The following is a 15,299-nucleotide window of genomic DNA, read 5'->3' as shown; positions in this document are numbered from 1 at the left end:
ACCTTTATAGCTCAATTAATTGTTACAGGTGTTTTTCAGAGCAAGTGCTTGTTTCTTCCTTAGAAGAAACATATTTTAAAATTCCCCAGCTAGGTAAAGTACTGTAATAGATTGGAATTGAAGGAACGCTTTAAAGAGATGCCCACTGATAACTGAAGGGTAACCACTTCACTAACAGCATGTCCTGTCAATCAGTTACAGCCTTTGAAGGTGACCATGCTGCCACTAGCTCTCCCGTCAGCCCACAGCTCAACGTGCTGGAAAGTAAAAGCAAATGAGTCAATGCTGATTGCATTAGCTTATCCACTGATACTCTAGACAAAAGCTAAAGGGAGAAAACCCTACCCTCTTTCCACTCCCTGTAGAGCGCGCTCTCACTTTCTTTAGAAACTTCCTTGGAAATGAGTGAAGTTACTTCATTGCTTTGTGAATACACTCACACAGGATGGGGTACAGAACCGAAACGTGCGCAGTCGCTGGGGCTATGTGTGACGGAGTGGGAACTCGTGCTGTTCGTGATGCTAGAGGGTGGCTGGTCCTGCAGTTCTGTATAGGGGACTTTTTCTAAGACTAGGAGAAATAACTATGGTTTAGAGGTTGCTCTTTTAGATAATGCAGCATTGAATTAACTGTTTGCGTGAGTGGAGAAGTCTTTTAGAGGGAACTTATTTTCTTCCTTTAATTTTGTCTCTTAGGAAAGAGAATATATACTCATAGAGTCTATACAATAACTTCTTCTGGAGTTCATCTGCACTAAAAATTTATGTAATGTTGGAATGTGATCATGATATTCAAACAGTTTTAAATAAAGTATGGTGAAATAATTTTGCAGCTTTGACTGGGAACCCATGCTGTTTAAAATCATCTTTACCAACTTAATGGAGCCAAATCCAAAGTAAGTTGCTCATTTCTATGCCGACTGCAAAGCTGATGTGTCCCATTGTTTTAGTTAATGTGATCAGTCAGGATCATGTATCACTATGTTCTCATTTTATTTAACGAAGACAAAGCTCAGGTATCATCTTTGGAGGTCATTCTTGGTGGTGGGTTCATACAGATTGGAGAATCCTCCATTGCTGCAGGGGACAGATGGGTTTAGCTAATCCCACGGAGCTCCTGACAGACATAGGGCCAGGCTGTTCTTAAAGACTTCTAATTAAGGCGATTCCTTTAGGATTATATAAACCTAGTTCACTTACGCTTTCCTGACAGGCTCCTTCATCTTTCCTCTCTGTTCTAGGATGTGATCATTCCTGCTGTTCTCCCTTGGGATCTCCCAACATCCCCAGCAAAGTGCATTGTGTAGAATGAATTCTGTATTCAGGAGAAGGCACCCTTGGGCTGGATTATACGAAGTAGATTCACAGGCCTTGTTAATACATGAGAGAATGGCTTGCCTTTTTCGCAGTAACATGGGTTTGCTGGCTTATGTTATTCTTTGACTTTGTAATTCTTTTCCGCGCACCATTTGCCCTTCCTCTTTGATTTGGTGAGTGCCTAAGAGCAGCATATTAACACCTTTTCCTATTGAGCTGCATCTTATTTATTTTGGTCACTTATTCAGTTTTGTCAAGGTATCTTCGAATTATGTAGTAAGAATAACAAAAATAAACTCAGGCTGTTTATTTTTCCTTCTTAATGCATAAGACCAAGTTAAGTGCAGTCCTTGGTCTTTCTTCCAAATCCTTACTGAAAATAGTGGTATTACTGGAGTCAAGATTTCTGTGAAACTGCACTCTGAAACTTCCATTTTGAGAATGTAAATCACAATGTTGATAGTGGATATTGTTCGAGCAGATCCATTACCCTGAAATATTTTTATTGACCTATGCTTCTCTACCTTGTTCAGGAGAATGTCAAGTGAGGCACAGCTGTGACCAAATCCTCCTGATGTGACGTTTAGTTAACACGTATCATTCCCAGTACTTTGCAATTAGAAATTACTTTAGTCTTTCTAAATGGTAAGCTCTAGTTTTTTATTTCCCTACCTGTGGAGTTTTCAATGTCACCATAGATTTGGGAAGCTGAAAAGGATGAAGCTGAAAGGACTGTGTGTTCTGGATGCATTTACGTGCGTTACTGATGGCACATTGACTCAGCCCCTAGGCAACCTGTTATTTTAAGTCACCTGTAATTAACGCGTGTGTCCATCACTTTAGAACTTGTATGACCTGCTGGTCTGACCTGGGCAATGGGCAGGTTCTCTGTGTAATCCACATGCATTTATCAGCAAATAACAACATACCAGCAGCTCTAATTAGGTAACTTTACCAGCCTGGTTAATGCAAAACATGAATCTGGGTTTGAGGAGAGCAGAGTGCTCACAGAAATGTTCCTGCTGTACTCTGAACTGAGTTGAATCTTATCTTTACAGTAATACTAAATGGGGAATTTTAAAGGAAGGAAACAAAAATATACACAATCTATGTTGTATTGAAATTTGTTTTTCTAGGAATTTACAGCAGTTCATAAATTGTTGTAAACAGCAAGTATTTCCAGCTATTTATAGACACCAAGATGGGCCTGTAACCACAGACACTTAAAGAGTCTTCATGTTCATTCCTCTCTCCATAGGCCTCAGTCTTTATCCTTTTCACTTTTGTCATTGCCAACTGAAGGGCATAAAAACATGAATCAAAATGCAGCCTGTAGCAGTTGCAGGCACTATGTTAGCCTTTCATTGGAATTGTGCTGTCGTGCTGACATTTATTTGTTTAATGAAATGTCTCCACTTCCACTCTCCATTTAAGGAGAAGGAGGACTGTAGTCCCATTTCATTATTGGTACTCAATGAGTTGTGTGCTGGAACAGCCAGCTTGCTCCACACATAATGCTTTCTCATCATTTCCTTCACTTAGGTGTTTAGCTTAGGGATAATTAAAACAGTTTAATTCTTTCTAGCTAGTGCACAGACACGTCTCCTCTCTGTATCTCCAGAATAAAACCACTAGACTGCTGCTAATGCTTTGTCATTCACAGCCGAGGCTTGGAGGCACTGACTATTGCAGTGAGCGAGCGGGAGCTTCAGAGCATCCTAAGCTGACCTGGCAACTCAGTTATAACCAGTCAGCTCCACATATTTAATAACTTAGGACTAGGAAAATAAATAAATTGAGGCCATTTTAGCGTATCTTTGTTTTGCATGTTGTTGGGAATTTGCTGGTTTGTTCCAGGGTTTTTCTTCCATCAGGTAAGTTGGGCTTTATGGTCAAAATACCTGTAAAAAATAAGTTACCAAATGGAAAAGACAGTTATTTGTTCACTTAGGTCCAATATCCAGCCCCTAAGTATCCTGATATTTTGTGGAGAAGAAAGAATACAAATTACTTTCTTTTCAAAGGGCAATTTTAAGCCCATTGGCACAGCAAATTGCTGTTCAGCTTGTACAAGAGGTGAATTTGGACAGTATGCATAACAGCTGCACTGAGGGTATACAAAAGGAATCCCAAAATTTTTCTTTAAGCTCCACCATATAATGACTGACGTTCCTGAAGAAATTTCTTACAGGGTGCATAATACCAAAGAGAAATGGGTTTAGTCAGGCTGGAGGGATATTCATTTACCAGTTGTAAGGGCTTAAGGCAGCCCTGCTGAGTTATAGGTTTGGGATGCGATAACTGGCATGAGACCAACAGCTTTAGGGATAAATAATGGTGTGGTAATAAAGACAGATTAGTAGTACAATTATCCAGACTGTAACAACAGCAAATTCAGTAATTCATTAGTACTGGGCTAGACTTAATATCCGGGCTCGCAGAGATGTACCTGACCATGGCTATCAGGCAGGCAGACATGGCTGCTTCTCTGGACGAGCTACTCGAACCAGTTGATGAGCTTGGGGAATGCCAGATTCCCTGATGAGACTGTCCTTTCTATTGTTGAGTCAAGAAAGCACCGTTCGGGCTTGTTCACCAAACATCGCATCCCACCTCTCCGCCAGTTCTGTCCTTGGTGTGCACGGGGCTCGGAAATACAGTATGAGGCAATACTGTGCTTACTCCAATCTATTAGTACATGGTAATTTTACAAGGTAATAATGCTATTGGATGCGATTTTTTTATTTTATTTTTTACATTCTTATTTTTATTTCAAGCTCCCCCAGGTACCAGCTGGTGTGTATGTACAACAAATTGGACTACATTAAAAATGTTTTGCATGGAACATTTTGTTGGCGGTCTCAAAGGTCTTTCCAAAAGGGACTTTAAAGGTCTTTGCAAAAGAGTTGTACCAAAATTTTCTTCTAAACCAGCTTTTTCCGTATTTTAGTTCACTACTTTTTCCATAGTGCCTTTTATCTTGGTTCACAGCTAGTCAATAATTATAAAACACTCAGTAACAGACTGGCAAGTGATGTGGTGTGACCAGTGCTCATTGAGTTTATAATAATCTATTTTGTTGAAATTAACTATGACTTCTCATGTTACATGAATTTGTTAGGTGTTTGAGGTAAGCCTCACCTTATTTTTATGTATGTAATTGATTGTGTACAGTAGAGCTTTCTACTAGAGAAATTAGCTTCCCACAATATCTGCATGGGAAATGTCATAGAGGTCTCAAGAACAGACAGAAAATCAGCAAGTGTGAAACAACGTGAATGTGAAAGTTTAAGGGGAAAGCTTATCAATGTGTATAAATACCTGATGAGGGTGGTGGTAAAGGAGATTGAACCAGACTCTTCAGCAGTGCCCAGTGAAATGGCAGTGGAAAGTGCCCAGGAGGCAGTGGGCACTAATTGAAATGCAAGAAATTCCATTTAAATGTAGGAAGCAGCTTTTTCACTGTGTGAGTGGTCAGGCAGTGGACCGGGGTTATCCAGCGAGATTGTGGAGTCTCTGTCTGTGGGGGATGGTCAAAACCCAACCAGGCACAGCCCTGCTTTAGGTGACCCTGCTCTGAGCTGGGAGGTTGGACTAGATGCTCTCTGGAGGTGCCTTCTGACCTCTGTGATTAGTGGAAGTGACTTCCAGGGTGATCTCCTCTTGCCAGTATAAATGTTTTAAGAGCTGACACTTTGATAGCCTGGTTTATTTATCACAGAATATGGAATCACTTCAGAAGGAATTAGTCTCCAGTAATCATGAGAATATACATGACTGTAAGACTGCTTCAGCATTCATAATGGAAAGAAGAAACGTGTAACTAGCCAGAGAGATAGTAAATTATAATGCTTAGATAGCTGCTAAATTACAATTACAATGCTTCCTTTTGAAGTTGCTTTTGTCCGTGACTTGAGATAAAATAATTTATTTCTGATGGCAGTAACTTGGCTTTCAAAGACACGTCACTGAATGCACACTCCTGAAGGTGACCATTTTGCTACATGGTGCTGACATAGGGGTGGTACCATGAGCAGACCACTTCGTCTGTTTTCCATGCGTAGGGGATCTTAAACAGTCTCCCCCCTTCCACCGAGAGAGTTATGAGGTGGGAAAGAGGGTGAAGGGAAAGATTGGGGTGCAATTTTCACCAAAAACACTGAAATAAGAGAAACCCATTTGGTGATGTTTTCCTGGTAAAAGGAATAGGCCTGAAGTTTTGGCAAGTACTCTATAATTTAAATAGGGCCAGGTCTTCAGGAGGACTTTTTAATTAGTTTGAATATTTTATTGCAAAAGTGGGTCATTTCACGGTGTCACACACGCTGCTTAGCAGGGTTCACTCTCACAGTAAAGGAGGAGGAGTCAACATTTTGGAGCCATTGCACCAAATAAAATAGGAAGTTCTTCACATCTTACTTTTGCCGCTCTTGTATAGCAGTTATTTTATACCTGTTCCTTGAGTCAGCACAGGCGTCTAGGGTCATGCAAATGTACAATGATGGGATGCCGGCTCTCCTTCATTTATAAACTGACAAACGTTGCTCGACAAAATGAGAGCACAGCACGATTTGGGCGGGAGGGCGCACACCATAGCCCTGCATTCCCAGGGAAGGTGTGGGTGGGCTTGCGAGGTAGCCTGGTAGCACGTAGGTCTTGGGCTGTACAAGCTTTGTCGAGGCAGGCAGGAGTGTTGACAGCACAAACTGACGCCACGATTGGTAACTGGGAAATGGCAACGTGGTGTGCTCTGCTCTGGCTAGCCGCAAAAGCTTGCTTTCCATAGCACGGGGTCTGAGGGCACAAGACTCTCTAGAGAATTCAGAAATACAAGTCTTACCCAGAGTGTCCGTGCTTCAAACCAAGATGTAGGCAGGCATTTGCTTTTTCTTAAGGGAAGCCTCAGGGGACAAGCAGATGTCCTCACCTCACCGTTCTTTTGACACCTTGTTTATTACGTGATTTGTATTTTCCCCTTTTTAAAGTGTTTTCCCTGCAAAAGAGCTCATGCTCCCCAGTTAAAAACTGACTTCTTCTCGGAGAAGCTTTTGTTTAGCTTTTCAGATCTTCTAATAAAAAGCTTTCCCTCTGGAAATGCCCTTCTATATGGTTTAAAAATAGAGGTGGCAGCTTCGAGAGAAAAATGTGTCTTTTATACGAAGACAAGAATTGGTCTATTGGGTGTTTTTCCTCTTCCACAACTGAATTAGGATATGGAATTATTGATCATGAGAACGTACAATTGCATTTCTTTGTTTTAAAGGAGGTAAATAATGATACAAGTTGTACCTTAGATGGTTCGGTGTTACAGGGGGTGGTTGTTTACTTTTGTGATATCCTAACTTTGGAGGAATGGTACAGCAGAAGCAGAGAGCGCCACCATTAAAAATGATGTGTGCTATACATTTAAGTGTAACAAATGTGACCTTGAGTAATGTCATTCTCATCTGCACTGCAGTGACATCGACATGAAAGGTGGGGTTTGTGTTAGTGTTTGCAGCTGGACAAAGGTGATAAGCCTTTCCCAGGCAAAGAGTTCCTTTGATGGTTTGGTATGGCTTATGATTTGCTTCATTTGAAAAAAAGCATTGGTGTTGTATTTTACTAGGGCTGCTGATTGTTTTATTTGAAGCTGTAGAGGAATCTCCATCCTGAACTCGCTGAAGGAACTTGGGAAGATGATAAATTTAGCCTTTTTTAGGCACTGTATCTGTCTAATCCTGATGGACAGTCCAGACCCGTGGCAGAGGTTCCTAATAAACAGCATACGAGCTTTCAAGCTCTTCTTTGCAATTTGGCTGGCAAATCTTTTTCTTCGTCGTTACTAATGGTCCTGGCAGTTTCACTTGCCATCTGTTTTCCTGCTACATATAACATTAAGCTGCATGCTTTCTTCCTCGTGCAACCTCAAGACTGATTTTGGGCACAGTTTTACTTGATGTACCGATTGTTAGCTGAAGCTGTTCCTTAATGATAGGGAGAAGCAGAAATTAAATTGTATTTTGGATTAAACAGGAGAGCAGTAGGGCCCTAGAGCCGATACGTTAGATCGAATGCACAGTAACAGCTTTAAAATTTGCATTGCACACACTATTTAGCTATTTCAGTCAAAGCTGATAGGAATTGAGCTACTTCTCATAAAAGTAAATAGGCATAAATACTCCTAAAAAATTGTTTAGAAGCTAAGGTAATGAAATATCGCACCTTACATAATCTTAAGAGCTTGACTGTTTTGAGAAGCCAGAGCGGAACTGTAATTGGGCCCAGTTTTTCTGATAATTTCATGCTTGAAAAGTTACCTGTCATGTTGAACATCCAAAATTATTAGTTCTTCTGGAAGACACGGGCCTAAATAAAGATATTAGCAACCTTATTCTTCGATGTCCCTTGACTTCTGGAATTTGTCCATGTTATCTATGCCATAGAGCAGCGCAGGGTGTTAACTGATAGCAAGCACATGCATGGAGGGAACTTGGCAGAATAGTAGGCATTGACTCCACACGGACTATACTGTTTACCTCTAAAGGAAGAAGGATATCTGGCCCCACTGAGAAGCAATGGGACCAGATATCTTCATACTGGACCTTTTAAAGTCTGAAGTAAGAGCTAGAGAGAAGAATCTACATTATGGGAATAAATTCTGCACGTCATGGACTTTGAGGGTGAAAAGCGTGTGTATATGCACACGCATCAGTGCCAAAGAGGTCTGCGAACTAAGGAAGAACAGGATTTGTATCTGGTAGAAAAAGGCACAATTTGTTCATGGAGAGATGCCGCAAGTGAGGAACAGAGTATTATGACTATGGTCACCTGGTTAAACCACAGAGGGAGCTGATACATGGCAAAAGGTGAACAGCAGAAGCATGATAAATGCACCTGTTTTGCGTATTATTTTCTATTTTGTGTTAAACTCAGAGGTGAGTTTCAGGTTTAGCTTCTATTATGCTCATTTTATCTATATCCTAAATTTAATTTAGCACCACTATCCTATAAATTGCAGACTTTGAAGAATTACCTCATTATTCTGGTTTGTGACTTACTTAATTTTGTATTTCTGTCTAGCTTCCAGCCTGCAGGGGTTTTCTTAAGTGAATTTCTTCCTGAGTGTCTGTAATTGTTTTTTAGTGCATTTCTGTCTAGATTGGCAACTGGTATAAATCAGCATAGTCACTATAGTTCCACTGAGCTAGTCTGCCTGTTTTCATACCAATTTTCTTACAATTCAGGATGAACTCCAGCAGTCTTTGTTCTGGCAAAACTCATGTTTCTTCTCTGTGAACTTCTGTAGTAACAACTACTACAGGAATTTGCCCAATTGGAATGATTTTTTTCCTTTATAATTTGTGTTTGTTTCAGATGGTAAATAATATCTATAGTTCTAGGACAACACTTAAGTAATCCTACTCAGCAAGTTATTCCTTACACCATTGCAATCCCATTAATTCCAAGAGGCTCTTACGAAAATTGCTATATGAAATAGAAGTGCTTCTATAATGGTCAATAACAGATGCCCAGGAAAAAAAGTATAAGAAGCTGGTATCTGGTAGTGCCATGTATCATACTCTAATGCTGCATAGAGTAACATGCTGGTTGACATAAGAAAGCATATAGAGGTGTGACCCATTAAAGGAAAAAAGCTTTTCCTCATACAGTTAGGTTCTAAAACTGAAGGAAAAAAACAGCATGCAATAATCTGAATTATAATAGTTCTCCCTTTTTTGGCCACTTTGAAATGTACTGTGAAAAGGCTAAAACTGTAAAATAAACAACAGTTTATGAGAGGGTTGATGTGTCTATAACATTAAAAAATATGTAATTGAATTACTATTTCATTTGTGTGTCTTGATACTACCCAATTCGTTTGGCCTGCTTTTACAACTACTTTTGCATACCTGTGACTATCCCCCCCCCAAGTAGTTGAACAGAAATTAATGTGATAACCTACTCAAACAATTTGTGTGGGACTATGTTTCCCAGATCGGTTTCTTAAGGAGCAAAAAACTTGTTTTGGTTTGTTTCATGGTTTGATCAGAGCATTTTCTGTGGGATTAAAGTATTTTCCAAAGATATTCAGCAAGTTGGTGGTGGTACTGTTCTTTTGTTCAGATTGACTTCTTGATCTGTCCATGGCAAGAGAGAAATGGGATATCAGCAGTTCAGCTGTTTAGGAAAGATGATAGTAGTCATTCCCATGGACACCTCTGTGAAACATGGAGAAGATCCCTCTGGAGCTGATGTCCTCTAGCTCTTCACAACCCCTGGCAACATCCCACAACCAAAGGACAGGCCAAGAAGTGAACCACTGATGGGGGGGAAGGACATGCTTTGGCGTAAATGACGAGGCAAGCAGTTGCAGTCTGACACTTTTCTTTCCCTGTTTTAAATGTAGAATGAAGAAGGCTTCCTGCAGGAGGGAATGGTGAATAATACAGATGTTCCTGTGGATCCTGAGAATGAGGCTTACGAAATGCCTCCAGAGGTAAATCTGTTGTGGTATTTGCTGTGAATGCACATAGGAGAAGGGCGCAGGAGGGGGCTGCATGCTCGAGTTACATTAGCCTGGCACAGGCTGATGCTGTGAGCTGAAAGGGCACAGCAGAAACACGGTCTTTTTGGCCAAGATCTCCCAGAGGTATAGTGCTGGGAATCAGAAAATCCGTTGCTTTCTTGATAGTAAGGAAGTTTAACGGGAAAATATTGTGTGTGTTTCAAAACACTTGTGCCTGGGTTTCTGAGTAATCCACAGTAAACTTGTATCTTTTTCTTGTGTTTGGTAAGGAATATGGGAAAAACTGTATCTTCATAGATCGTTTTAATAGCCTGGCTATTTATCAAAGCATCATGCTTTGTAAAACGTGGTAATTCATTATTATGCTCTTAAGTTAATGCAATTAGGGAGTAAATTATTTTGCTGTTTTTCATGAACCTGCTATCAAAAATATTACTACAATGTCTAGCATGATGCATTGGTAGTTGGAGTGGCGATTTTACAGTAGCACAGATAATTAGGCTGAAAATGAGAGGTATAAAACATTTAGGCCATGATCCAGTAAAAGACTTAAAGGCGTGCTTGATCGCTAACACCTTCAATATCACTGAAATTATGGGGGCTCCTCACGTGCCCGTAGTTAAACACACATTTAAATGAGTTATTGGCTTGTATGAGTATGCTGCACTGGTGTGCTGTGGAGTCCAGAGGTAGTCCTCCTGCCTCTCCAAGTGAAATTGCCATGGGTGGCCTCGTGAGTTCCTGGCAACAGCAGCTGAATGACGTGTTAACCACTGTAAAAGCCTAGTTCTCCTGTAAATACCACAGTTTGTAAGATACAGTATCTGGAAGATGTGACAAAATAATAATAAATGGCAAGATCCTGATCACATAAAAATCCATAATATTTTGGCATTGAATCCACTAGGACTAGAACAAGCAGTGAAAGTAGAATGTATTTATCTAAAATACTAGTAGCACTGATTTCTGCTCTCCTCATTAGGAAGAGTATCAAGACTATGAACCTGAAGCATGAGAGTCCTTTCCTTCCTTTATATCTCCTGAAATCTACTAACTACTAAAGACGTCCCATCCCGTACAAGTGCTGAGTTCCAATGTGCCCAGTCGTAAAATTTTTTTACAGTTTTTACGGTGTATTTTGAAGTCTTCCATCAGCAATGATTGGAGTATCTGTGACTGCATCCACCTTGTTTCAGCATTTCCCTCCTGCTGAAATGAAAGCTGGTTGGCAGGGTCATTGTTGTGCTGTGGATATTGTGGCTTCAAGTTTAAAAGTTAAAAAAGAAAATATTAAATAAAAACACCTAAGTGTCTACTGCTTATTTCTAACTCTGTACATGTTTTGTTGATAGGCTGTCAGTAATTTGATATTGTTTATGATACAATTTTTATTTGTTTCCTATGACTATTCTTTCTGTGCAGAGATGACTTATTGTGAGAGCTTTATATGTGTATGTATTATACATATTAAAAAAAGTAATTGAGCATGAACTATGCACCTATAAATATTAGCTGTTGAAATTTTATTGTTTTGTGATGTGTTTTATTAACTTGTGTCTGTAAATAATGGTGTTCAACTGAAGCGAATAAAATGTAACCCATTAAAAATGAACTTCTAAATTAGTGATGATTTATAACACCTTCTTTCCTCTCCAAAAGCCCCCCTGTAAAGCATTCAGGCTGTGTTCCTTCCTGTGAAGGAACTGGAGGAACAAAATCAGCAAACGGAAGCCCAGTCTGTACAAAAAACAGGGTGAAGAATGAGAGTATCAGGGCTGGTACTTCAGCTGGAGTAAATTGTTGACGCAATAGATTCATCTGTAGTGCTAATAAACTTCCTGTTGTAAGGAGAACCTGAGAGTGAATGAAGCCCTTAATAATGGGCTGCAGCAGATTATCAGGAAATCGTGAGGCCCTTGAAGAATTACTATTTCAAGGTTGTTAAAGCACTGGGCTATACGGAAGAGCAATGGATTAGTTGCAATCAATTTGTCTTCTATAAAGTCCCATTTAGCAAAAGTACAGCCTACTGTCTGTTTTTAGTCATGGTAATTTAGTTATTATGTTGCCTGGATACTTTTCCATATAGTGAAAAGATTTAAATGTGAGATGTTTTTACATCTGTCATGTTTTATTATCGGTTACTTTGGATCAAATGTTGCCTCTAACCTGAATGACACAGTGGTTTTTTGTTTAAGGTTGTCTAATCCTGAGTAGGATTTTGAACCTCCCTTTCCAGTGTTCTGGGGCATGGATCTTAAAACAGATAAATATCATTGCCCTTTTTTGTAAATGGGGAAACTTAGGCACAATTACATAATGCGTGTCACTGGTATCTACAAAACGATAGAGGAGGCTGAACTCTCCAACTTGTTCTTGAACTGAGCTCCTTTCTGGCTTTCTGCAACCTTCCTGGTATTAGCATGCCCAACGTGGACTAGATCTTTCCAGGTAGGTACCCATCCCAGCTGTATACAGTGGGAGCTGATGGTGTAGTACTGTGAGCCAAAATCACATGAACATATTGGTTTCACAATGCCTAGAAAACCGGTGCTTCAATTTCCCATGTCATCCCCCAGTCCCAACCCCATTTTTCTAAGGAATTTCATTTATTTCAGAAGAATTGCTGTCAAGCTCTTTTTTCAAAACAGTTAAAGATCCCCTTGATCATTTCAAACAACTTGCGGATATTTTCATCAGTAGTAAAGTTGCTTAATGGAGTCCTAAAGTCTTTTGCAGAAATCTTTCATGATAACCTGCAACAACGCACTGAGAATTTGCAGTTTCCTTCACAGGTGGTGTGTCAAAAGAATCTCTTGACCTGGACCTCTCTACTGTTAAAATTAATCTGAATACCTCAGTGGCAAATCTATCAATCGTGTCCGTAGAAAATTAATATCAGGATAGCGCACAATGTAAGATACTGCTTTTATAATTATTAATGTTGTTTAAGGATCTTTCTGTTCTAGTAGAAGGATTCGGGAAGAAAAGCCCAGTGCTGTAGTGTGATTTTTTTTTTTCCCCTCGTGTGCTAGCAGGGATTCATCCACCAAAAGCAAACAACGGAGAACAGTCAGATGCCTGATGCTTCAGGAAATAGCACTGGAAATAGCAGCCTAAGTAGAATACGTATGTTCTGTTGTTCTTCTCTTCCACAGCCCACAGGTCTTGATTGCTCTATTGTTTCTCTATTAGGGAATCAAATTAAACTGTTTGGTTGCTCACATGTTGCAAATAAGTCATGCACTTCTTAAATAAGCTGTGGGACAGCTGTCATTTTTTTATGACAGTATGTCATAAAAAAACAGTGATCGGAATAAATTGACTCCTGAGACTGGCCCATTGTCTGAGCATGTAGGAGTTAATTATTTTCTTTCGTAGGTTAACATCTGCAAATCATTCAGACTTTTCAGGTCATTTAAAATGTATGATAGACGATCAGTTTAATTCTTGTGCCTCTTGCAAACATGCCCTCAGATGGCCCCGCAAGTCCATGGGACCCCTGGTTACTATGGCAGCACAGCGCGATGCACTGCTCTGGTAACAAGCTGCATTTTAATTAGATTCCTTAAGGGCTGTCTGACCATCCTTTCCAGGTAAACTAAATGCCATTTTGTCTTATTTCCTGCAGTGAAATGAATACTGACATGTGGATTGCAAATGTCAGAATTGTGTTGGATGCTAAAGCTGAACTAAATAGATACTGCTGTATTCGGATTTTTTTTAAGTGTCTGCCCAGGGTATTAAAAAATGCTTCTACTGTTGTGATAACATTTCCTTAAGCAATGCCTGCCAGAGAGGAATATACCTCAGAGCCCTCTTTTCCTTAAGAGCCTAGATTTCAACTCAAACCGAAAGCAATCTTCTGTCCTCAAATTACAAGTTAATAATGAGTCTTACCATATCCCAGTCCTCCAGGGAAAAAACACATGTTGCTTTTTTGTTCTATTTTGACAGCTTTAATTGGTCTTATAATGGTTCCTAATTAGACACATTGTAATAATGTTTTTATTACTGTAAATCATAGTGTTAATACTTGTGTTACATGCCTTTCATATAATGACTTTCAAGTCATATTTGTCTGAGGGATAAGGCAAGAAATGCCCTCCTCCCACCACTGAGACTTCCCTTCATTCCCTCAAGGCAGTTGTAGGCAAGTTAAGGTAAATTACAATGTCCTAAACTCGAGGAAAAGTAACATGCCTGCATCTCTTCAGGAAGCACGGATTTTGCTCATCCTGGCTTTCATAGCGGGGGCAGTCTAGGCTCAGTGATTCTCATATGGAAGCATCTGACATGGACAGCGGGTCAATCAGCTGCAGCAGACTCGGAGGAGAGTCCTCTGCCTCCAAGAGCTGGGAGACTCGGAGATTCAGGGCCGTCCATTTAATGGCTGAAATTATTCCGGGAGCACAATGGAAGACAAGTACAGAATGGCTGCCTACACATATTCATAAAATCTTACTATACCAAGTCAAACTACTTAATTGCCTGTAAGATTTCATCCAATGTTCACTGAAATCCGTGGAAAGATTCCTACTGGCTTCACATGGGTGTTTCAGGACACCCATAGCTCCAGTGTATATTTGATCTTTTCATACAAATTACATGTGGCAGTCTGTACTGACGTGATGAGTTTCCAGTTCTTTTCTGTATGCTTTTTAGAGAGAAAATAACTGCTGAAACCCTTGCTTCTGAAGTTTCCTAAGGCACTGGCTGTACTTTTTGTTGTCAGATGGTGTGCAGTGGAGGTGATGCTCCAGGGCTCTGATCCCTAACTCGCTGAAAATAAAGGGAGTCTTTTCGTTGACTTACGTGGGTGTGGATGATTCCTCGTGCCTCTCCTAAGTCTGCGTAGAACTCAGAGATGGCAGAGATCAGATGATCAAGGTCCCTCTGCAGAATATGTAAGAGTAGCAAAAGTAGCAGAAAAACAAAGATTACCATAAAATCCCACAGCTAAGTCCTCACCAGGCTTTTTCAGCAGTGCTGTGGTCTTATATGCTGGCAAAATACTGTACTGTAAATACTGCATGGTACAACATACCTCAAATGTTGGGTTTGAATGGAGTAGTTGCTCTTAGGTATTGCAACCTTAGAGGTAATTACTCCTTCAGGTAGTTGATATTTAATGAGATATTAATGCAAGCTAAATTTTTGTGTTCTGCTCTGGAATAGCTTAGGAAGTAAGTGGGAGAAGATAGATGGTTCCCTGACACTGGTTTTGGGTTTGATTTCAGTCCACACAAGGCTTCCAGTGACTTTGACTAAAGTATCTGATACTTTTTGGCCCCCAGCTTGAGGCTTTCAATATTACTGGAAAAGACACTAATAATGGTCTTCACCAGGGTATCATCATTCTGTTTGGATATATGCTCAACTAATAGCATCAGCTTTCATAAGCAGACTTGCTTTTGCATTATGGCAACCAAAAGCAAATGGGATCTTAGCCTTTAGTGTCTCCATGCTGCATT

At 40.0% G+C, this 15,299-nt stretch overlaps 1 protein-coding gene across 3 annotated transcripts in view; it reads left to right on the top strand.

Moving 5' to 3' along the window:
* The window catches only part of SNCA (synuclein alpha), a 70,885-nt gene extending 59,448 nt beyond the window's left edge, over positions 1-11,437 (top strand). For all 3 annotated transcript variants that reach the window (XM_075150592.1, XM_075150594.1, XM_075150593.1), the window contains exons 5-6: positions 9,706-9,795; positions 10,808-11,437. In XM_075150592.1, coding sequence (XP_075006693.1) covers positions 9,706-9,795; positions 10,808-10,840 — 123 coding nt within the window. In that variant the 3' untranslated portion in view covers positions 10,841-11,437. The remainder of the gene's footprint in view (positions 1-9,705; positions 9,796-10,807) is intronic.
* The last annotated feature ends 3,862 nt before the right edge of the window (positions 11,438-15,299 follow it).

The sequence above is a fragment of the Calonectris borealis genome, chromosome 4 (genome assembly GCF_964195595.1).
Source record: "Calonectris borealis chromosome 4, bCalBor7.hap1.2, whole genome shotgun sequence".
NCBI classification, from domain to species: Eukaryota; Metazoa; Chordata; class Aves; order Procellariiformes; family Procellariidae; genus Calonectris; species Calonectris borealis.
Note: the sequence above shows the minus strand (reverse complement) of the source record. Positions and strands in the feature narration are given on the sequence as shown.